Genomic DNA, 26,028 nt, shown 5'->3' with positions numbered 1-26,028 from the left:
ACCACTACCATCATGCTTAAAATCCTTGACGGTATGATTAATTCTACCAACAAACTCATCAAGTTGACTCGTGTTCGTCATTAGAAACCTCAACGACTTGAGAAAGAGATTCTTCAAAAAGATGCCATGAACATGCTCATGCAAGAGGTGCTCATGAGATCATTTGTTCAACCTAGAATATTGTGGATGTTTTGAACCACAAGTTTGATGGGATGCTTGTTATTCTTGATGAAACATTTGCCCACCTCAAAGCTCAAGCTCCTACAACCAAGGAGTATGACGCACTCACCAAGTAGCTCAATATAAGTTTTCAATGAGTTTTCGAAATATTTGGGGAAGTCAAGTCCGAGTCAGTACTTGCATTCGAGGCACGGTCGCACCATGGAAGATGGGAGGAAAGAAGAAGGATACAATCGAAACCCATCTCGGACTATGTGCTTAGAGATTAATCTCCTGAACAAGAAGTTGTGGAAATGCAGGTTATGGAAAATGAAGAGGTTGAAGATGATGAAGATTTTGTTGAACATGTGAATTTAGGACATCAAGCCATCAGGGAATAACCTGTCAAATTCCTTTCGAAAGCAGAAAATATTAAATGATCCTCATTTTCTTGGCCATCATCTTTATCAAAAAGTGTTCAAACAGATCTAAGACATAGCGAAGCTTAAAACTAAGATGACATTTGATTCTTTCTGAGCCACTAAGTCCGTACTTCCTCCAATTCGTGCTATGAGGATTGCTCAAATTAATGAAGGTTCTCCCACCTGGAAACCTAATGAAATCCCTAAAGAGCCTCTGAATCCTCTTCCATCTGAACTATTCATCATGGAATCTTGTCACACCCCGCTAAAGCGGGAACACGAGGCGTGGTAGTATAAAGGGTTTCATAGCAAAAGTTAAAAGACAAAACCAACCATAGTATTAAAAATCATTACAAACTTACAATGGGTTTGAACAAATTTTAAAAGAAATTACAATGTAAATTGATATACAACACATTCGAATGCTCCTAATAGTGATGTGTCCCTAAGTGCCACTTACTCCATGATTCCTTAAAAAGCATGTAAAATGAGCATCAACTATAAAAATAGTTGGTGAGTACTCTCAAGTTTATAACATAATATAGTTTGAAATTCATGATAATCTGAATATTGATAACAGTTTCCATAAACAAATGTTCATTGCTAAAATAAGTAAATAAGTTTTCATGAATAGAAGTTCGTTGCTAAAGCGAGTAATCAAGTTTCCATAAATTAAAATATATTGCAGAAATGAGTATTAAGTTTGCGTAAACGAAGTTCGTTTTCATCATGAGAGATAAAGTATGTTGCCTAAATGAGATGCAACGTTCATATTCTCATGGGAAATAAAGTTTGTTACTAAAATGAGTAAACAAGTTTCATTGCTATAATGAGCAATCAAGTTCGTTGCTACAAGGAGCAAACAATTTTGTTACTATAAGAAGCAACCAAGTTTGTTGCTAAAACATGTAAATATGTATTTGTAACAAAAGTTCGTTGTATAATGAGATACAAAGTTTACTGCTATAATGAGAAACAAAGTTCATTTCTATAATTAATAAACGAGTTTATATGTGTATGAGCAAACAATGAGTTCCCAACCAAGCCTATGATTGATTCCCTATCAAGATCTATGCTTATCGTTCCATAGATTATATGGTTTGATGCACTCCAACAATCGGGCGAATGAGGAGTTGTCAATTCCTAATAGCGCTATCCATAATGACCATTGGCCCAAAGAGTTAATGGTTGGAGAAAAGTTTAAGGGAAGGGACTTAAGACGATAACTTCTCATGTTTCGTTATGCATAGACATACATAGAGAGATATAGCAAAATATAGCAATCAAGTTTGATACAAAATCAATTTAAATACATTGAACAATAAATAGTTTTTCGGACATGCTTTTCCACCCCAAAACATAAAAATCGAAAATAGGGGAGTGCGTGAATACTCACAATATATATTGAGACGATGCAAATGGTTCCTTGAACTATGCTCTACTCGTACCACTATCGTTTTCCTACAATGATGTTACACACTAATGAGTCTTTAATTGAAATCTAATACTAGTATACTTACTACTACAATGGAATTATGCCAATAATGTTTCAAAATTTAATATTGTTAAGTTACAAACAATTTTCTGAAATGGTGAAATTTTATAGCTCATGTGATTAAGACAATTTTAGATATTAATTTCCATATTTTTGTAATATTAATTGAACGTATTTCAACACATTTAAAAAGCTAAAATATTATCAAACAGTTTCCAAAAATTCTCAAACTTTGCATTTTCATTATAAACACAGTAGAGGTCTTCCATAAATTTTCCTTTGAATTTTTGATATGATTAACTATCTTTCCAAAATTTTAAGCCTTCATAACAATATAAAATCGTGAAAAATAGCATCCAAATGATAAAAATTCCAGAACTTTTTATGATACTACCATTAGGCACACGTAAGCTGGGAAAATATAAAAATGGATTTCTAAACTGTTTAACCCGATTTTATGATTTTTGTTCATTTATTCTAATAAAAATTGAAATAAATAGAAAACTCTTTCCAAAATTGCTCAAACTTTTTGTAACATTGTTATTATACATGTAGAAGCTGTGAAAAATATAAAAAATATTGTTCAATTAGTCTTTTTGTATATTTCTTAGTTTTATCCTCTTAAATAATCATTAATTGGAGAATAATTATTAAACAGTTAAAGTAAATTACCATAATTTTCTTTAAACTTCATTTACATTGTAAATAATCTGGGAAAAATACCAAAGGTGGTTTTTATCTATTGGAATCCGATTTTGTGGATTTAAGTGTATTTAATCTTAGAAAATAGGAGAAAAATAGTATAATGAATAGAAAAAACATGAATTTTGGATGAGTACAAATATTTTTCCCATTATTAGTCTGTTATAAATACAAAAATCGAGGAAAAATAGGAATGCAGTATGATAAATTTTGAAAATCTTTTTTTGAGTACTCCACATTAGGTAGGATCTGCGAAAAATCATATGTAGCATTTTCACATTTCTTAAAGTGGTTTTATGATTTATTTGAACTAAACAAAAAGAAAATTCAAAACTATAGCAAACAGTGACAAATATCAATGAAACTCACTGAGATGTCATCATTCACCTTTGGGGTCATCCAAGAATTTACCTAGGATTTATAGACCTCAGAATGTATTTTATATGAATTATTGCCCTATTGTCTTGCAATAATTATAGTAATTCAATAAAAATGAATTATTTTATGAAAATTTGTGGAAAATCTCATTTTGTTGATGGAATTCTGGGAAAAATTGGATTTGATCAGCAAATAAGTTTTAGATATTTATTTGGAAATAAATCCTTTATGAACCTATTTGAATGCTTTTTAACAACAAACTTGATGATCAAGCCTCTAAGCTTGAAGATCATTACATGCATGTTGGTATGAAGACCAATCATTTGTTTGAAATGTTCAAAAATTGATTTTGAAAGAAAAATTAGAGTATATGTGGTGATTTTCCACCAAAAATTGTATAAAAGTGCATTTTCAAGATCTTGACTTAGGTTTAGGTCCTTGGATTTCCCATTTACAACATGCATGTTGTTTTTGGATGAAATCCTACTACCATCATTATAAAAACCATGAGTGTATGTGTGTGTATGCTTATGTGTTCATGATCTTTCATTAGAATGGAGTAGTAGATGGAGAAAATGCAAGAAAACCTATAAAACTTGAAGGAAGATGAAGGAAAATCGTGTTAAACCTTAATAAACACCACTAGATGATGAAGATTTGAGTATCTTGAGTGTTCTTGGACTTATTTTTTGGTGAAATTTCGTGGTTCTTAGGGGGAGGAAGAGATAAACTGTGTGTGAGAGTGAAGGAGAGGTAGAGTGAGAGAGAAGATGGAGTGGTAGAGTGAATAAGTGAGTGATTTGATTGAGTTCTAGGGAAGAGTGTTCTTTGGAGGGATGAGGCCGACCTTTGAGTGGAGAGAGGATATTTTATTTTGTTTTGTTTATTTGTTTTATATTAATTCCTTAATTTTTAAAAATTTTCTTTCAATTTATATAAAATACGCATTTTATATAATATTGTTCATAATTCTTGGATTTTTAACTTATAAATGTAAAGTTAATATAAATGAATTAAATTAATTTCGTTGATTATATTTAACATTTTAAATATATTAATTTGATATTATAGTGTTTATAAAAAATAATTTATAAGATTTTAATATAAAACTTCATAAATTTAAGTTTTTATGACTTTTAGGGTTTGGGAGTTTAATAAACTTCGAATATCAAAATAAATTGAATCTTTGAGGCTTCAAATTATCTTATCGTATGATAACTCTTTTATAGTTATAAATAATTTTTGTAATTTAGTTTTATCGGCTTATTGGCATTCTATGTAGTGATTAAAAGATTCAAGCGAATTTGAGGAATCAAGTTTAATAGTCCTAGTCTTCAAAATTGACTTAAATTCCATGAGACTCCGACCTAATTTCTACTACTAGGTCAAGTGCATAATGTGTGTATATGGATAGTCACTCCTACCTAATTTCTATCTGTTTCCAAGTTTCTACTAGGTTATAACTTAGCTTCTAGTTACTAAGTCTAGTATGTGTCGTGCCTGTACGTGCAACTAAGTTTAGTCAAATCTATAACCGACACGAATTTTGACATTTGTCAAAAATCTGGTCATCAAATCATGTCATCCATTTTCTGATAAACATGAAAAATTCAATGCCAAAGGCTAAAAGATAGACATAAGTTCGGACAGTCCAATGAAGTCGTTTAGAAACTCCAAGGGCTGGTCCTAGGAAGAAATTGACCAAGCTTTGGTAGAAAGCATACCGATTAAAGCTTTCAAAGACAACACAAATTTGATGTTGGGTATTTCTCCTTTTTTCCGAGAAGGAATCATTCATGATATAAATTTCATGCCCTTCATGAATTTTGACATTCCAACTCAAGATGATGATCAACAGGAATTGCAATTCTCTCCACATGGATGCTTCTACATCAACTTCACACCTCTACATCCAAACGATGATCCTCAAACGATCATCCAAACTGAGCGTGAGAGATTGAGCACTTTTTATTCTACGAACGCACGACCCTAAAAGGAAGTGTGGTCTTTAAAAAGAATCACCAAGATAGTTGGTCATGGTAGAAAAGTCCACATCAAGTTTGATCTTGATTGTCTCCTGTACATATACTATATTTCTCAAAACAAAGAATCTACCATCACAATTGTAGATGCAACCTTTTTCTTCGATAAATCTAAATGTCGTCCTTGTCATTGCTACTTACCTCCGAGATCCTCAATCAAATGATTCAGGCATCGAGGCCTACAACTAAAATATCTGCTTCTTGAAGGACTACATCGTTGAATCCTGTCGATCAGATGTAGAGTTTGCTGATCTCTTTGGAACAGAAAAATTCTTGGCCAAAATCACTACCGAACTTCCTGATGCTCAGATTTTAGCTGAACGACCCATTGCATAACCAAAACTTGGTGACATCTACCTCAAGAAGATGACCACTAAAAAGGAAGTTTTTCGAGTGCTAGATAAACGTCTTGTTCCTACCAAGATTCTCTAAAACTTCATCTCCAATGCGTCCAAGAGTGATTCTTCCGAACATGTGAAAAAGAATTTATTGACTGTCTCAGATGGTACATCAAAGTTTGAAGTTGGCTTCAAAGTTCTTATCTATTTGTGTTTGACGAAGCTAAATGATGAGTTAGAAGATTGCTAAGGTCACTTAGCGGGAGATTGTTGATACATGAAAAGTGACTCATTTGGCAATCCAAAGTGAACCAATTTCGAAATGAGAAGTATTTTGAGATGATGCAGATTTTGAATAAAGATCTGACCGAGACACATCGTTTTCATACTTGTCATATGAGTCTGTAATGTGCATTAAATGTTCCTAGTATTAGTTTGTCACTTAGTAGTTGATTTATTATTATACAGTACATGGGACTAGATCAACAGATGCGGCTTTGTCAAACTTTTGATCTTTACTTGTCTTTTAGTTCATGCACTTTAGCAGATTTGTCTTATTTTCCATTCCTTATCTATTTAAGGAATTGTAAGTCTGGTGTTTCATATAGGTGTGCTTCATTATCTTTCACAATAATATCAAGAATCATCCAGTCAAATCACTATGTTTTAAATTCTTATTGTTCTTAAATTACTTTACATTTTTCATACTTATTAATCATTCATATCTTGAACACTTTCTTGAATATCTCTATTCTAAGACAAGACTGGACTTGACTTTATCTTCATTAGCTGTAGACATTGATGTTAAGTTAATTTATAGGTTTTGTTTTCAAACCTTTTCTACACAGATCGTTCTTGCTTTCACACTTAATTGTATTAAATTCTCCATTAAGATCAATAAAAAATTCACAAAATCTTTCTTTTTTCCTTTGCTTTGTTTAATCGGTTTCCTATGTTGCAATCACATTTTTTACAAGTGCTTTGTGGTGTTGGTGAAACCAATTCAATCTCATACCATACCCCACACAAGTTGGTGTAATATCTTGAAACAAACATACCTTCTTGACGAGTATTAGTGTGATATTGTTTTAGTTCATATGCCCTTGGTGCACTTCTTTTCTGAATCTCTCTTAAAGGTATGACCATATTTCTGCTACAGTGATGGCATAATTTGCGGTAGTACTGACGTTTTTCTCCATAGCCTGCCTCAAACATCCTTTCACGAGTGTGTTGCATCACATTCAGGGCATGTAGTTAGTCGAGGTATCTTCTTGCTTCTTGATAGCCTATCGATGAATCCAAGTTTGTTTTTGGCAACGAGGAAATTTAACATCTCTAGGGACGAGTTGTAGTTATTATATGTGAGGAGATTATTGACTTCCATTTGTCTTCTGTAATTGGAGGCATGAATGTAGTATGAAGAGTTTATGTGAATGATGTTGGCATTATCTTTGTTGGGGGAGGATTCTGGTTGTGCGGTCATGATCCAGCCATCGGGTATGTTCTGTGAGTCGGATCTCTAAGAACCGTTCTGATAGCATAAAGATTTTGATAATCCAAATGCTTAATAATATCGTTCATCTCAAGGGTATAAATACTGGAAAAGAAAAGTTAATAAAATTAAACAAAAGATAAAGACTAACTAGGTATTTAATCTAGATAAACTAGGGATACTTGGAGGACAAGGAGACTTGGACCACACACAAGAATGGTCAATTTTCTTTAAATTTTTTTGCATAACTCCTTAATTAGTGACATTTTGTTTGTCTCTAACAATAAATATTTATGACCACTTTGTTCGTCACAGTAGTCAATAATAACATAACCAAAATCAATAAAAAAAATTTGGTCACTTAAATATTAACGTCGCTAATTGTATAAAATAACAACCACTTTCATTGATTACCGACTACATTTAGTTTCGAAATATGACCATTGTATTTTAGTCACCAATCTAGTTTTATCCAATTCAGTACTTTCCAATTTCCAATTATTTTTGTATCTCATGTAACTAATGGTCATATTGTTAAATATCCCAAAATTTTATTAAGAAAACTGCGCTTCCTTTTTTCTTAATGTTTTGTTCAAATTTACTATATTAATGTAATAGCAAATCTAATATATTCAATGTTATTAATACAAAAGACTAATAATCTGCGGTATAATTAAAGTGTAAATGGACCACGTATTATTTTTTGTCCTTGTATTGGTTTTAATGATGGTGTAGTTACGTTAAAAGATATATAGGTTGACTACCAGGTTGGTTTGAAGGCTTCCACTCCACTCCTTTTCTCTCATGGTCCTCCACATTTTTGTTTCATCTCTACAGTTGCATACAAATCACGTAATATGGCCATGAGGGGATCACACATTTACTTCATCGACTTCCTACACATTGAATTTTCAACGCTACTTATGATTCACAAGTCAAAGTTGTTGACAAATGAGATGCCTTATATACAGGTGCACACATTATTTCGCACAAAGAAAAACAGTAATGGCTTCTATGAATTGGGTATTAGTTATAACTGAGTTTTTTATTCTTTCACATCTTGCTAGTCTCACCATTACCCATGCAGATTCTCGATGCGGAAAACTAGGAAACTTTACCCAGAACAGCGCATATGAAAAAAACCTGAATGATGCGTTATTGGCACTTGCAGAAGCACCCACCAGAAACAGTTTCTTTTCAAGATCTTCAAACTCTTCACAAGACAATGAATCAAGCACAGCTTATGCAATCGCAATATGCCCCGGAGACATTCCAAATGATACGTGTCTTGGGTGTGTGAGGGGTGCACCCAATCGGCTAAAACTTGAATGTCCTAACCAAAAGAAAGCAACAGCTTGGTATTATCGAACTTGTATTCTCAGCTACTCTAATACCAGTTTTGACATTGGTGATGGCGATGATGAAGACGTTCAATCCTTTCCAGCAAGGTATATCCCGAATTGGGATTTTGTTGTTCAGACGCTAATGAATTTGTTGAAACAGTTACTCGATACAGCAGCTACTGATGGTTACAATCAAATATTTTACTTTGCAAGTGCGATTTTACCAAGTTCTCGGGGAGATGTTGAAGTGACTATGCAATGTATTCCGACTATATCTGACAATAAATGTGAAGAGTGTTTGGTTAACGCTACTGAGTATCTACTAGCATCGTATAATGGAAGTACTGATGGATTAATTTACTATCGTTACTCATGTTTGATAAGATATATAATAGATCTTGTTAATACTGTGGATCAATCACCACCAATGCCACCAACAAATTTGCCATCAGTTCCACCTCCAGGTTCATTCTGACATTTGTTGTTAATATTTATTCTTTGACGAAATTTATATAATAGATTAGTGTTGCACAAAAGGTTGGTTATTGATATTCTGATATATAACTTTGAAGGGAAAAATAGATCAAAGGTCATCATTCCAGTAGTAGCAGTGGGAGCTGTTACATTGGCTATCTCGACGTTCTTTATTTGCTTAAAGTTTCGGAGGATCTGCATTGAAAAAGGTAAATAAGAATTTTGAGAATGAAATATATCATTATATACAATCACCAATGAAGGAGTTCAATAAGAATCTTTGTGTAGGGGAAGAGGAAGAGCTGTTTGAAGGATCAGATGATGACACTGGGGAAATTATTTACTTTAGACTAAACGCAATTCAAGCGGCTACTCGTAATTTCTCGGATGCAAATAAGCTTGGAGAAGGTGGTTTTGGTTCTGTTTATTGGGTAATAACCAAAACTATATCCATATACAATACTGGTTTCTTTTCTTTAGCTAGTTTACATTTATCTGACATATTTTTAATCGAAGGGAATCCTCTCTGATGGTAAAAAAATAGCAGTGAAAAGACTTTCCCAAAACTCAAGTCAAGGAATGAAAGAATTCAAAACAGAAGTAAAACTAATAATAACGCTACAACACAAAAATTTGGTGAAGCTTTTGGGTTGTTGTATGAAAGGGAAGGAAAGGCTTCTTGTTTATGAGTACATGTCTAACAGTAGCCTTGATAAGTATCTTTTTGGTTTGTTCTCGATCCCTTTCTGCATTTCCCTATTTTTTATAGACCTTGTTAACGTTATGTATTTAATTATGAGTAACTTATTAGTTTACTTGTATGATAGAAGATCCTAAAAAAGCAAAAGAACTGGACTGGGCTAAGCGTGTCAACATAGTGAACGGAATAGCAAAGGGTCTTCGTTATCTTCATGAAGACTCTCGCCTCAAGATCATACATAGAGACCTCAAAGCTAGCAATGTTCTATTAGATGACGATATGAACCCAAAAATATCAGATTTTGGCACTGCGAGAATTTTTGGATCTAATCAAATCGAAGCTAATACTAACCGAGTTGTTGGAACCTAGTAAGCATTAGGATATACAGTTTATAGAAATTAATATATTCAATTATTCAGGTTATGTGAATTAAAGTTTGTTGTGAACCTTGAACAGTGGATACATGGCACCTGAGTATGCAATGGAGGGGTTGTTCTCAATTAAATCTGATGTGTATAGTTTTGGTGTTCTTCTGCTTGAAATTATTTCGGGGAAAAGGAACAGCAGGTTGTTCTACGAAGAGCATGATCAAAACCTTCTCTACTATGTAAGCCAAAATATTATCATTATATTGCTCTATTTTTCATTTCAATTAGAAGATTTTCAATTTAAAAATACTCACTTTTTCAAGAAGTGGCTAATTTCTAACAATGGACCATATTACTTTGACAATTGAAGGCATGGATGTTATGGGAAGAAGGAAAAGGAGAGCAACTGATAGATGAAAATATGGATGATGATTGTCCTGTCGATGAGGGTCTCAAATGGATGCGTATTGCTCTACTATGCGTTGAAGAAGATCCAAATGATCGTCCCACTATGTCCTCGGTCGTTTTTATGCTTGAAGGTGAATGGAAATCCCTTTCTGATCCTAAACCACCCATGTCTTTCGGCCAATTTATCACCTTTGATAACTTTTCGTCAACTTGGAATGACAATGAATTTGGGTTTTATTCAGCTAATGAAACTCAGACAGGGAAATCTTCAGAAAGTAGAGGCGTCGATGATCGGGATGTGTAATGAATATACTGCCCTTTTTATTCTTTTGTATAGATATAGAATGTAGTGCGTTTAGCGTACATTGAATATATTCATCTCATACAAAAAAAAATCTCTTGAACAAATGTCCTGGTTATAGGTATAGATTTATATTTCAATTATTAATTCCTAATTGTCCATGGTATTGTTGGGCCACATTTGTCTCGGCCAAGCCACTTGTCCAATTGGTTACAATTATTTGAATCACCACAACTACAACATTTTTGTTAGTTATCTGTTACAAAATTAGTTAGAAGGGTAGTTTAGTTTTTTGTTAATAAAGTTTGTTAGAAGATATTTGAAATTAGTTTATCTTTCTTTCATAGCCGTGAACAACTAAGATGAAATCATTTAACATTATGTTACTTTCTCTCGAATTTCATACACTACAACATGGTATCAAACTATGGTCTTCTCTTCGATCTTGATTTTATCTTCATTTCAATCACATCATATCATCTCTCTTGGATCTTGATTTTCATCATTTCAATTGCTTCCTATTCATCTTATCAATCATGTCTTCATCCATCACCACTGATTTGATTGCATATCATACGGTAAGTGCTTTAAGTCCATTTTTCATTGGATTTTCAGACAATCCTAGTTCTGTTCTTGTTTCGACACTCTTCAATGGCATTATTTTGGAAGCATTCAATGTTAATTTCCTTATATGCTAAAAACAAAATTGGTTTTGTTGATGGTACATGAAACGTCCAAAAATTCTAAAACCAAAAATTACGTTTTCATAATAATAAAACTATCAACCAAACATGTTCATAAAACCATAGAGGAAAATCAGAGTATGTCAATCAACTATCCCAATACAACAAAGTCAAATAATGCAGAAATCATGGTGAGTGTGGGTGTGTGTGTGATCATGCCGAGCTCTTCCCCTTCGATCTGGAACTACCTGAAACATAAACTAAAAACCGTAACCACGAAGTTTAGTGAGTTCCAAAAAATACATCATACCATACATATCAAACATACAATGGGCCATGCCCAACAACTAACGTGTAACACCCCGGATTCTCACGTATTATTTATTCTTGTATTTTGGTGATTTGTGAGGAGACTCGGCGAGTTGGAGTCCAAAATCGCCGAGTAGGATCGCGGTTTTGGGCGCGGGTTCACGTCTGGACTCAGTGAGTCCAAAAGTGGACTCGGCGAGTCCACGCTGTTTAATGAAACCCTAATTTCCAGGGTTTGGGACCTATTTAATATGCTGTCTGGGGGTCCAACTCGTCGAGTGCATGAACCAACTCGGCGAGTTGGATCGAATTGATCACATTTTAGGCATGGACTCGACGAGTCCTCTGATGGACTCGCCGAGTCTGATGATCAGACAGCAACAAATTCGTTTTTTTTAGCTTCTATTGCAGGTATAACATGAAAACAAGCCTAGGCTTTGATACCACTGTTGGGTTTTGAGCATTCTAACACTCCTAAGTGTACATGCAACCCTAAATACCTTGGATCTATGTTTTCTCTATTATACATGCAAATAAGAACTTCCAAGGTATTATCCTAATCTAACATACAAAACAATGAGTGTAACAAGATAGAATACATACCTCTTTGATGTAGAAAGTCTTCATGAAGCTTGAGTGCCTAGCCCCAATAGTGTGGAAGCCTCAAATGGAATCACAATCACCAAAACACTTAGAATAACTTGAGAGAATTCTACAACTCATGAAATCGGCTAGCCCTTTCACTTCACACTCTAGTGGCTGATTTTGGTCAAGAATAAGATGCTTATATAGTTAGGGTTACACCATGTAAACCCTAATTGACATGGCCTTTCATTTCCATGATCCATGGGTACAAATACACCGTGGAGCATCCATGGACCATCCAATGGGTTTTAGCCCAACTTGATTATCCATGAAGCATTAGCCCACTATACAAGTATGGATGATTTAGACAATCAACCCATATATTTAATTAGTCTTCTTTTGATCACTTAATTAATCCTAGATTAATTCTTGATCAATACTAATTAAATAATCTTATTATTCTTATTATTAATATACTAGAACTTATAATATATTAATAACCATAAGTGTCTTATTTCTCTCATTATAGTCTATCCAAGTGCATGATGGTATGCAACCCAAACGGACCATGCCGGGTCGGGTCAAGTCTTACCAATTATAGTTATGGACTTAGACATTAATCCAACAGTCTCCCACTTGGATAAGTCTAAAACTATTATTGCCTATGACTTCAGGAACCAACTGGCAATCGTAGCTCTCAAAAGCTTCTGTCGAACTCTGACCTTGTAGATGAACTCTGACCTTTGTCAATGACTTGTCCATTAGATAAGGGATCATATATTCCTCCATTCTAGATATCATATGAACTGAGACATGGATTATAATCATTATCTCTGTCCATTTGTTGTTTCCCGATTTTCGATTTATGACGACTGACTAATTGAACAAATCAAATCAGTCCTGGCCTGGCCGAGCACTTCCATTTGTCATCATCAAATCATCGAGGGGCCCACAGATATCACTTTTATCCCGAAGGTAAAAGGAATGGATAAACTTCGACTCATATGGCTTGTTCTACTACTTGTTGAATCATACACAAAGGCACGTTTTATAGCACCGAGTTACCAAATGCGTTTTCGTGCAATCAATGTACTATCAACTCATAGTAACAACTCATATCTCTAGGTTTGAAGAATATAAGATATTATCGTCTCATGATCACTCGTGATAAAATCCATGAAGTGATTCCAATGAGCGCGGGTTGAATCCAATACTCAGAACTTATGAGCACTCATGAGTGTTGTAGCCCTTTGTCCAACACCTTAGACCTCTACAAGCCAACCCATGACAGTCTTAATTCATATCTACTTCCAACATATGACCGACTGTGGATGGTTTGAATAACTTAGTCATTCCGGAAGAATAACCTAGTTTATTCAGGAAGTCAAAACATGCAAAGTGAAACACAATAATAATTGAATCCAATATGGTATCAACCCTTTGAACATAAATAAAACACCTTTTATTTATCACCATATGATTACACATTATTCATTGTATACTGTTTCAGCTATCAACTTTATTCTTGAATTTAAAACAATAGTTGTCCCATGCTCCAAGCATGTACACTATGTTTTCTAAACACTAGTCATGCCATACACCAAGTATGCATACTATGTTTGTCTATGACCTTTACTTTGTGAACTAGATCAATTGAATGTAACCTCAATGATTCTCTTTTCACACTCCCAAATCCTCACCGCAAATGCAAGAATTCCAAATTCATGCCATTTACTGAAATCTGTTAGATTCTAAACTTATATGCATTGATCCTCTTGTAATGATTATGCACAAAGTCAGAAAGACTTTAAAACAAACATTACAGAGCATTCCAAAGGAGATCAACTCCTTGGAAACATCCTTCTTGCATTAAGTTTCCTTAATCTTACACAGATTGAAAATCTAACTTTGAAACATTTCCAGATTCCATTTTGACTATCACTTCTGACCAAGAGTTGCCTCCTTACAGACTATGTCAATATGGTCCTTCCAGAATTATCACTATACTTCCAACTGTCCTTGAGCAACCAATCTTTGGTAAACCTTAGATTTTCCTCGACAATTGTTTAATCCTTTTAGTCATATCCAGTTCTAAACCTTTTCCCTTCTTAATGCCCTAGGCATTTGGAAAATTTTAGAAAGGATGAATATAGCACATGTAATCAATCCTATATCCGAAGCATATGGGAATCGATTCATGATGTCTCACATAAAGACTAAACCAGTCTTTTGCTATAACATTTCCATTTCTATTTTCCAAGTTCTCATAATTCAGATTATGAAAAGGGATGCCGTAATCATAACCGAATTTTAGAACGCAAATAATGGACCCATATACAGAATTTCCTTATGTTGAGCCATTCCAACATGAAATTCATATATATATATATATATCCTTGACTAAATGATTAAAACCTCACGATCTAAGCTTATAGATTTGAGATGAAGTATAATTTCCTCTCCCTTAATTATAGCAAAACAACTTTTCCCAATTGAAACCTTTTGTTTTCTATAATTAACATTGCTAACTTGCAATACTTATCATAATTATCATGCTCCCACTAACATGATGATTATTAGCATAACACTTATGCTCCCACTAGCTTTGACATGTTCTCAGAAATCACCTGGACTTCTAGAAATCAATACTTCATTGACTTTCTTACCAAAGTTCAGATTTCTGATACTAGATTGTTTTGATAAGACTTTATCAAAATCATACACGTTCCCTTAGATAGCACAATTGTGTGTCTAAACAATTATGAAGAGGGATGCTGTAATCATAATGGTTAGACCTTTTTGCCACTTCTCACAAGTCCAGGTTAGTGTGCCGGTAAACCACACACGCTCCACTAACGACTTTGAGAATGCAAATATCACAATTGCTATCTAGCTAAAATCTACTTAGTGAAAGTGTTTCCTCACCATCATTTTCATGAATCGGAGAGAAACCTTATGACACTTAGATTTAATGGTGTATGTGTTCTTATCCATGTGAATTGTCAAAACCATAGCCACAAGACAAGGATAATGACAAATCCAAACTCATATGGATTGAACTCAATCTTAATTTCTCGCCACCTGGCAGCTCAAGGGCCTACCATTGCTTCCAAGTTGTTGTGAAACAAATTGAGAACTCTAAGAACTCATATGCAAAGTTAACTTTAACTGGAATGGGCACAGATATGTCAACATGATAGGTTATAAACCTCAAGTTGTGTGCTAGTGAAGAACTTTAGGTTCTATTCTTGATTAGTTCTTGAGACTTTCAAGACCTTTAAGACTCCCACTGTCCTCTTGACCTATAAGACTTTCTTGTCAGATATTCAAGAGATAGTGAGGATTCTTAATCAAGACAAACACTTCACACAATTGGCCTAAGTTGGTCTTTGTTTTATCCAAAACATCACAACTTACCAATTTCAAATGTACAAGAGTAGGAAACTTTTACTCTTACATTTGACAAGTGTTTTACACCTTCTTTAAGACATGTCACTCAAGTTACAATCTTGGAGTATGAATCTAAGACTCGTATTGGAACGAAGTATGACTCATCTTCTTGATTTAACCATTTCAACAATTCAAGTTCCTATTCTTAGTCATAAGAATGCACTAAGATTTCCTTTGAGAAATAATTTTGATATGGTTTCTTAATCATTAAGATGATCACAAAACTGATACTAAAGTACTCTCCCATCTTTTCAGATGTGAGAAACTTTTATCCTTCTGCCTAAGTTGATTCGTCTTATTCGCTCTGCCATACATTGGAACCTTTTTCCAATGTCTCAGAATTTCACTTAAGCATGTAAGTATAATCATATTTACTGAGCTTTAGTAAACTATGACGAATAGTCTTATCAAACTTTTGTGGTGGACTTAATCAGTGCACAAGAATGTGTACTCGATCCTTTAGTCCTTTACTTGACTCACACATCCATGTGAACAAGTAATAAGTCTTAATTTTCCAATACTTGAAAGTTCTCATTCATCATGCTATACAACTTGCATGATTCTAAGTTCCGGTCCAATTGAAACTTGGGTGATGAGAATCTTTCCTTATTTGGTAAATTTAGACATTACCACAAATGAAAGAATCAATTTCATATTTCCACTATTGCTATTAATGGAATCATATAAGCAACAATTTTTCCTCAAATGCCATTGTAAGGATATTTTAAAATAAATAAAATCAAAAATTTCCTTTTATTTTAAAAGTTTGCGGAAAAACTTATCCTTACAGTGCATAAGCACATGAAAACTTGTTGTTATCTATTCCTAAGCAATATATCATAACTCCTAAGAAGTAGCTCAAGAATCCGATTTTTCAAACTATGCGATAGAAATCCATCTATGCGATCAGATTCAGCATATTCTTTCTTTATGTTTCTTCACTTTTCTTTGATTCTTAAAACATCACCATGTGACCCAGTCACATCATGTATCAATAATCTCATAATAGAAACTTAACAGAGTTAGATAGTGGACTTTACCTGAAGTAGAGTCAAACTTATTGACTTTAATATCCTTAGGTAAATTTGGCAGCTTCACAACCAATGCCCCTTCCTTTGGCAATATAAACATATGAACCCTTTGATAATGGTACACGGGACTATCACAAACTTAGCTTTTCTCTTTACCATTTGGTCAACCGAGTTGACTATGGCCGATCCCTTTCAATTGGGAAGAGAATGCTTTATTAGATATCATTGTCAATATCCATAAAGTTTAGGAAGTTGATCTTAGCAAATAGATAAGATCATTAAGGGTCTTGTCATAGTCTGTTTCATAGGTGTCCTAAAGGAACTCACTATGTGAGTTAGAAAGCGATTGAACCACCAACTTTCTCAAGACTTTGACACCCAACTCTCCCGGCTTGTCAACATGTGACTACATCTGCAAGATGTGTTCACACCTAGACCTTGCCTTGCCAATAGGGCTTGAGTGACCTTAAACTTTTTTCAAGAACTTGTGGGTTAGGGAGAATAATTGGAGGAGGAGAAAGAAGTATGATATCCATGGGACATCATCTTCATTAGGAAACCTTGTTCAAGAGATTTGGGAAGATCATAGGTATCTAAACCAGACATCTTTTGGGAGATATTCAAGATAGTTGATTTAAAGTCCTAAATATGACACCCAATATGAAATATTAAGGCTATGACCCAAAAAACTATTTTATAACTTAGAAGAGGTATGGCGTAATCCAAGCTATAAAATATTTGAAGGTAGGTGAATGACGATTCACCAATTTCCACCGAGATAAACGAAATGTATTATTAGGTTTTAATTGGTTGTGAAACTCCTAGATCTTTGAGATTCATTGGACTTTTCAAAGGCATGTTTCAATCTCGAGTGTGCCCTTCAGGTTTTGTGACTGGGATGCCGAGGATCACAAAACAAGGTGTGAAGTAACCATGCAAATTACTTGGTACCCTTAAGTGTTTACCTCTTAATCGATGTGCCGGTTAACTAAGATTCGGTATTATTAAGAGTTTAGTTACTTAGTATTATCATTAATACTTTTAATGAAGGGAGAATTATAGTCCTGTCAAACCCGTTCGGCTAACGACCCTCCACCGGTCAAGCAAGCGGTGGGTGAGAGTGGACACCCATTAAGTCGCCATTTTATAGGCAACAACCTTATACCCAACTTATAGACCGGCTTCGTGAATGAGGCGTACTAGCGGTAAGACTGACTTTACTCTTATACATATATATATATATATATATATATATATATATATATATATATATATATATTATTAACTTATAATATTATAAAGTATAATAATATTATAAAGTATAAGGGTTGAATTTTAACTTTTAAAATTCTAAGGGCTAACTTGGAATTAAAGTATTCATAAGGAAAACTTTTCAAATTCCAAAACTTGAGGACATGTTTTGAAACTATTCAAAACTAATTAATTCCATAACTTATGTGTTTAAAGTAGTTTTAATCCAAAAACTCTTCAAGTTCCATAACTTGAGGACAAGTTATGGAAGACTTTAAACTAATAAAAGAACTAACTTTTTCTTTATTTTATAACTTATGGATTTAATTATGGTTACATATTTTTCTTTAATGAAGTGACTCTTGAACTTCCATAACTTGAGGACAAGTTATGGAGTCATAAAAAATTATTCAATGACACAAGACTCTTCATTTTGTAACCATTGCCAACTTTTATGAATTTTATGAGTCTTTAATGTGACTCTTCATGTAACTTGAGGACAAGTTACACAAACACATTTTATACTCAACTCTTAGATTAAAATGGATTGAAAACAACTATTTCAATTAACTTTTCTATTAATCTAAGCAACTCATAAGTACAAGATAATTCAAATCAAACTTTTTCATGTAATTAGTCTAAACGTTAAACTAATACAAAACATGAATCTATTGACAGTTATCTTTGAATATGGATTAGCATGAACATTACCACATCAAAAACAAGTTTATAAGTTCAAAAAACAACTTAGGGCAATGTTCCTAGTCCATTTCTAGCCAAAAAACTCGAAAATATGCTGTCTGGGGGTCCAACTCGTCGAGTGTATGAACCAACTCGGCGAGTTGGATCGAATTGATCACATTTTAGGCATGGACTCGCCGAGTCCTCTGATGGACTCGCCCAGTCTGATGATCAGACAACAACAAATTCGTTTTTTTCAGCTTCTATTGCAGGTATAACATGAAAACAAGACTAGGCTTTGATACCACTGTTGGGTTTTGAGCATTCTAACACTCCTAAGTGTATATGCAACCCTAAATACCTTGGATCTATGTTTTCTCTATTATACATGCAAATAAGAACTTCCAAGGTATTATCCTAATCTAGCATACAAAACAATGAGTGTAACAAGATAAAATACATACCTCTTTGATGTAGAAAGTCTTCATGAAGCTTGAGTGCCTAGCCCCAATAGTGTGGAAGCCTCAAATGGAATCACAATCACCAAAACACTTAGAATAACTTGAGAGAATTCTACAACTCATGAAATTGGCTAGCCCTTTCACTTCACACTCTAGTGGCCGATTTTGGTCAAGAATAAGATGCTTATATAGTTAGGGTTACACCATGTAAACCCTAATTGACATGGCCTTTCATTTCCATGATCCATGGGTACAAATACACCATGGAGCATCCATGGACCATCCTATGGGTTTTAGCCCAACTTGATTATCCATGAAGCATTAGCCCACTATACAAGTATGGATGATTTACACAATCAACCCATATTTTTAATTAGTCTTCTTTTGATCACTTAATTAATCCTAGATTAATTCTTGATCAATACTAATTAAATAATCTTATTATTCTTATTATTAATATACTAGAACTTATAATATATTAATAACCATAAGTGTCTTATTTCTCTCATTATAGTCTATCCAAGTGCATGATGGTATGCAACCCAAACGGACCATGCCGGGTCGGGTCAAGTCTTACCAATTATAGTTATGGACTTAGACATTAAACCAACAATAACACGGTAAGCATAAAATCTTAGTGAGTTCCCTAAAATACCACACACAACACATTAGCCACTCGAGTGGGACCCTCTGGTCTCACAACTCATATGGACCCTCCAATCCCTCAACTCAGCATCACAATATAATACTCATAAAGCATAACACAAGTAAATAGTAGGATATCTCATTACACAGTTCATGTACATAAGACCCTCTGGTCACACATAAGATTTACCACTCAAGGTAAGTATAGTGAGAAGACTCGCCTCGTAAGCTAATGAATGAAAATCTCGCAATCGGGATCTTGATCTATACTCCCGAGTCTAGCTCCCACCTAACACATAATAATTATCCCTAATTAATACTGGCCCTCAAGAAGCTAGACTAACCCTTCTACAATTCACATAAGGGTAAAAGACCATTTTACCCCTCCAAAGCTTAATAGTCCTCAATCTTGACCAAACCCTAAAAGTCAACAAAATTCAACAGCAGGGAGTACGTAGCACGTACTAGCTCTTTATGTGGGGCGTACCCCGTGGCTATCCAAAAACAGGGAACTTGACCCCTACGTTGCGCGTACTGGGATTACGCCCAACGTAAGTTTGAGTTTCACATTCCTCGTGGTTTTTGGTCTGAATGGCTAAGACATAAGCTCAAATCCCAGATCTAGTTACTCTATGCCTCTTAATCCCTAAAGTCAGTGACTTTAAGGCTTTCCGTGGTTGTAAAGGTCCCCAACACCCAAATCATGCCACTTCCTTCCTTAAGAGACTCATAACTCATGCATGGTCAGCTCTTAATGACCAAGATTAGATTTTTATGGCCCTATAACACAAAATAAGATAACAAGGGACACATCTCGGATTCTAGGGGCTTATAAACTCATAAAGCCATCAACTTTGGGGACAAAAACCTTAAAGCACCTCACACATAAACACAAACAAAAGAGTAGGAAAGCTTGGAGCTTTTTACCTCCAAATGAAGCTTCTCTCACTGCTAAGCTCAGATCCAAAAGCTTGGGCTCTCACTCCTTCTTCTCCAAAGCTTCCTTTCCACTTCTAATGCTCATGAACTCACCCACTAGCTCTCAAAGGCACTCTCTTTCTACAAGAACGAGGGTTACGGTTTTTGGGAGGATAAGTCTCCAGAAATGGTGGCCAACAAGGAGGCCATAACGTTCTTTAAAAAGGGGAGTCACTTAAGATTAGGGTTTCATTCTGGGCCTGGTACGCCCCACGTACACCTTGGTACGCTCGGCGTACTATGCTGCCCTCCACGATCAAACACGCGCACGAGTATGCTGAGCGTACGCTCTAGTACGCCCCGCATACCGGTCTACCACTCTTCTCTTTATCAAGGACCAATATGGAAAATTTCTCAAAGATTAGGGTTCACAAGGTATTCCAGGGTTTTTAGATGTTACAATACTAGTACTCTAAAATCTGCAATAGATATTTCAAGAACACTAGGGTGCCAATTTTAGGAGCTAATGGGTTTCTTATATAGTGTGGCAAAACTAGGGTTACACCATGTAAACCCTAATGTGCATGACCTTCCATATTCCTTAGGCTCCATGGGTTTAAAATTCCATGGATCATCCATGGGTTGTCACATGAGTTTAACCCAACCTAATAAATCATTGATCATTGGACCACACCATAAGAATGAATGATTTTACCAAATCAACCCCTTATATTTAATTAGTCTCTTTTGATCACAAAATTAATTCCAATTTAATTCTTGATCAATATTAATTAAATATTATGATTTCATATTAATATATTAGGACTTATAATATATTAATAAATCATGAATATCCTCTTCTCAAAAGTCCATCCTTGCGAATTGTTACGGTGCCATGCAACCCAAATAGACCATGCTACTCTCAGGTCAAGTACATATAAATTATAGTTATGGGTTTAGACACCTAATCTAATAGCCTCCCACTTGGATAAGTCTAATAACAATTATTGCAAGTATGACTCCACAACCCGACTAGCAATCGTAGCTCTTAAAATCCGTTGTCGAACTCTGACCTAGTCAATGACGTGTCCATTAGATAAGGGATCATATATTCCTCCACTCTAGATATCATATGGACTGAGACATGGATTTTAATCATTCTCTATGTCCATCTGGTGTTTCCCGATTGCCGATTTATGACGACCGACTAATTGAATAAATCAAATCAATCCAGGCATGGCCAAACACTTAAGGGTGTCATCACTAAATCATTGAGGGGCCCACATATATCGCTTTTATCCATATGGGGTAAAAGGAACGGATAAACTTCGACCCAAATGCTTGCATGTACTTACTCATCAAATTACACACAACAATATGTTTTATAACATCCAAGTTATTGGTGCGTTTACAAATGTCAATGTGCAACCGACACATAACTACAACTCAAATGACTTCGTTTGAAGAATATAAGATATTATCATCTCACAATCACTCATGATAAAATCCATGAAGTGATTCAGATGAGTGTGGGTTGAATCCAATACTCGAATCTTATTCCAGGAGTACTCATGAACACTGTAGCAAACTTGTGCTATAAATAAAACACCTCTACAGACCCATTCATAATAGTCTTGCCTCAATACCTACTTCCAAAGTACGATTGACTGTGGATGGTTTGAATAGCCCAGTTATTCAGTAAATCAAAACATGCAAACTGAAACACAAGAATAATACTAATCCTATATGGACCCAAAACTTTTGAGTGCCATATTGATTACTCATTATTCATTCTAAAATGTTTCGATTTATCAACTTAGTACTTGAATTAAAACAATAGCTATGACATACTCCAAGCATGCACACTATGTTTATCTATGGTCCTGACTTTGTGAAATAGATTAACTGAAAAAAAAAAACATTTCAATGATGCTCATTTAACAATTCCAAATATTTAATGCAAGTGTAAGAATTCCAAATTCTTGTCACTGCTAAACTTTCATGTAATGTAGCCTTTGTAATGTCATGGTACCAAAAGTCATAGAGACTTGACCAACGATATTAAAAAATTTTCCACTGGATATTGATAACAAATCCATTCCAAGGAAGTGAAGTATCAAATTCAAAGTACATTCCTTTGAACATCTTTGTTGCATTAAGTTTCCTAATCATACATAGATTTAAAGAAGAACTTCCATTTATGGAGACATTTCCATATTCCCATTTTGACTATCACTTCTGAATAGCAGTTGCCTCTTTTCAGAATATGACAATATGGTCCATCCATTTTATACTTCCAATTACAAGCGACCAATCATTGGCGAATCTTACACTGTCCTTAATAGTTGTTAACCACTTTAGTCATATCCGGTACTAGTCCTTTTTCCCTTTAGTTCCCTAGGAATTTGGAAAATTTAGAACGCGAGAATATTATAGCATATGCAATCGATCCAATACCTGAAGCATATGTGATTCGATTCATAATGTCTAACATAAAGACTCTTAGATTAAGTGTCTAAGCCCATAACCATTATTGGTATGTACTTGACCCAAGAGTAGCATGGTCTATTTGGGTTGTGTAACGCCCCGTTTTTTAAATAAATTAATAAATGTAAGTTCCAGAATAATTTGTGAAGAATTTTGATAGTTGGGGGTTGTTTAGTAAATTACTGTGACAACCCGAAATTCGTTCCATCATTGTAACCCGTTCCATCAATAAAATTCGTCGTTTTCGAATTGTTTCCGTTTCGTTATTAAATTAAGTCATTAAATTTGAGTCCTTTATTATGACTTAATGGGTGTTCAAACACGTTAATAACTCAAGAAAGTATTCCTAATTAACAATTAGAAAAATTTTAGTTTCGACCATATCGGGTTACGACAACTTTATCGGGTGCGACCAAAAGCATCGTATAACGTCAGTATCGGGTAGAATTCCACCGGGCCATAAACTCAACCCCTATATAAGGGATTGAGTGACATCATTTTGAAGCTTTTTCTCTCTCTTAAAAACACTTTCTCTCACTACTCTCTCTCTAAAAATCCGATTTTGATCCAAAAACTCCCTTTCAAGCCTCAAATTGGTAAGCAATTTATCCTAACTTGTTGTTTAACTTCATTGGTATGCAAATCTATGATAGAATCACTCCAAAACACCCATGAACATGTGTTTATGCTTAGGAACACCTCCCAAAACCGTGAACACCATTAAAGAGGGTTTTGAAGCCCCAAAACCCCTCCAAACCACTTCTAGTGCTTAGTTATGACCTTTGGACTAGCAGGAATGGACTTAGAGCACCAAAATCTTACCATTTAGGGGGTAAACATGAGTTTACGGCCCAAGAACATGCTTGGATCGTAAACCCTCATTCATAGAGCTTAAACACCTTTTAAAGTGTTAAATTGCCCTTAAACACCTCCAAAAGCTTTTATGAGCTTCCATGAGTGCATAGAACCTTATATTCCTTCATGTGATGCACCAAAACGTACACAAAAGGGTCAAACTTGAGTTTACGGACCAAGAACATTCTTGGACCGTAAACACCCCTTCTTAGACCATAAACTCCTCCAAGGGGTGTTAAAGTGCCCTTAACACCTTGTATGGCTTAGAATTGGACCTAGAACTTTGTATGGTTAACCTACAACCACCAAATCACAAGAATCATGAGCAAACATCAGTTTATGGCCGTAAATTCATGTGTTTACGGTAGTAAACTCATCAAGAGCATCTTCATAGACTGTAAACTCTCTTCCAAGATCAATTCAAGTCCCACTCACTTCCTAAGCCATGGAATCAACCCTAGAACCTTCCCTTGTGCATTGTAAGGCCATTTAGCATCCAAGAACACACCACCCATGAGTTTACGGCCGTAAAATCATGGGGATATGGTCATTGGACCGTAAACTCCCCTAAGGGCTTACTCTTGAAGAAGTAAACTCCATATCCAAGCCTTACACACCCTTAGATACTACCTGGGTCACTCCAAACACTTGAAATGAAGTGTTTTTGCCCCTCGAAGTGTTAATTAATGTTAATTAGTAAATCCAGGTCTAATTAGATACAATTTATGTATCTCTTCATATTACATAGGAACCTCGCGTGTAATCATGCCCCGAACTGACGCCTAGCATCCAAACCGACACGTTTCTCGACTAGTGAGTTCATACCCCTACGCCTTTTTTCATGTTTTTCAATGTTTTCAGGGGGGATTACAAGCAAACTATAAATGTTTTCGAAACCTAAAACTAATGTAATTCTATAAATATCTGGCAAACTTTTAGATATCATTACCCCTTTTGTATCATGCGGAGCATAAGGGATGTTTTTGTCAATATAACTAAGTAGATTTCAATTACAGTAAAGGAAACAATCAAACTAATCAAATTATTATGGGAATAATTTGGGATCTTTAGTTCTTGTTTTACGGACGCAGATTTTATGCAGAGTTAATAGATAAACCATGTCTGATTCAGTTTATCTCTGTTTGATTTAAAGTATCATGAAAGATAATTTCGTTGTATTAAATTGTGTTTACTGTATTATGTTTTAAAACAATTATTATGTTTGATAACGAACGAGTATACCGTGAATAATTTAATACTAGCTTGTGAGATTTATCTTCATTAAACCCTTCGGGTCATCAGTAAATCGTACCCGGAAGTGTAACCAGAGTCTCCTCGAGGGAGAGCGTGGAATTTGTGAATAGATCTTTTCGGGACTGACAATCCCACACCTAAACTGCTAGCTACAGTTAGGCGGGCACGCTTGGGGTGACAAATTCCGGATATCGTCCGACGCCTGAAGAACGTCAAGGAGGTCTCGTTGTCATATTAGCATGGTTATCCGACTCTTAATACGTATTAATATAAGTTTATTCACGGATTGTTGTATCTATCTTTGATCTATAGACTTTATATCTAGTACGGGATGGTATTCCCATGGTTTTCAATATAGAGTTATACGTATTAAACCGTCTTCATAAGAAAATATGGGATTTTCATGGATAACAACTTTTTCAGAGAACTAAAGGAAACATATTTATTTTCTGAAAACTAAACACTTATGAACTCACCAGCTTTATGCTGATTTTCAAACTGCTTGTATTCTCAGGTTCGCATTAGACAGGTACCCCCAACAATCCTTTTTGGCGAAGATGGAGTTCGTAGAAGACATGTCATTAATTTTGTTCATATATAGATATGTATAACACTTGTAACACTTTACTTTCAAACAAATGTAAATCCTAATATGTAATGTAATGGTTGTTTACTTCGCTTACTATGTACATTGGTTGTGATACTTAACATGAAGTCACCTCCGCCTCGGAACGTTTCCGCCCTGGGTTTCGGGGTGTGACAGATTGGTATCAGATCCCTTGTTTATAATGAACCA

The 26,028-nt window shown here is 34.8% G+C and overlaps 1 protein-coding gene across 4 annotated transcripts; it reads left to right on the top strand.

The window, feature by feature from the left end:
- Positions 1-7,945: 7,945 nt before the first annotated feature.
- On the top strand, positions 7,946-10,873 carry LOC145049948 (cysteine-rich receptor-like protein kinase 25). Of its 4 annotated transcripts, XM_078998296.1 has the most exons (9): positions 7,946-8,051; positions 8,116-8,835; positions 8,944-9,054; positions 9,134-9,276; positions 9,362-9,572; positions 9,673-9,913; positions 10,002-10,152; positions 10,284-10,452; positions 10,564-10,873. In XM_078998296.1, exons 1-9 carry the CDS (start codon positions 7,952-7,954, stop codon positions 10,623-10,625), a joined length of 1,908 nt encoding a protein of 635 aa, XP_078854422.1. In that variant the 5' UTR covers positions 7,946-7,951; the 3' UTR covers positions 10,626-10,873. The 4 variants fall into 4 exon arrangements, with proteins under 4 accessions (XP_078854422.1, XP_078854408.1, XP_078854412.1 ...); XM_078998282.1 differs by having other exon boundaries at positions 7,948-8,051; positions 10,284-10,873; XM_078998286.1 differs by having other exon boundaries at positions 7,949-8,051; positions 9,676-9,913; positions 10,284-10,873.
- Positions 10,874-26,028: the final 15,155 nt, after the last annotated feature.

This window comes from Lactuca serriola, chromosome 1, assembly GCF_051521515.1.
Source record: "Lactuca serriola cultivar US96UC23 chromosome 1, Lser_US96UC23_V15, whole genome shotgun sequence".
Classification (NCBI taxonomy): Eukaryota; Viridiplantae; Streptophyta; class Magnoliopsida; order Asterales; family Asteraceae; genus Lactuca; species Lactuca serriola.
The sequence above is the reverse complement of the archived record's forward strand: the minus strand, read 5'-3'. Positions and strand labels throughout refer to the sequence as shown.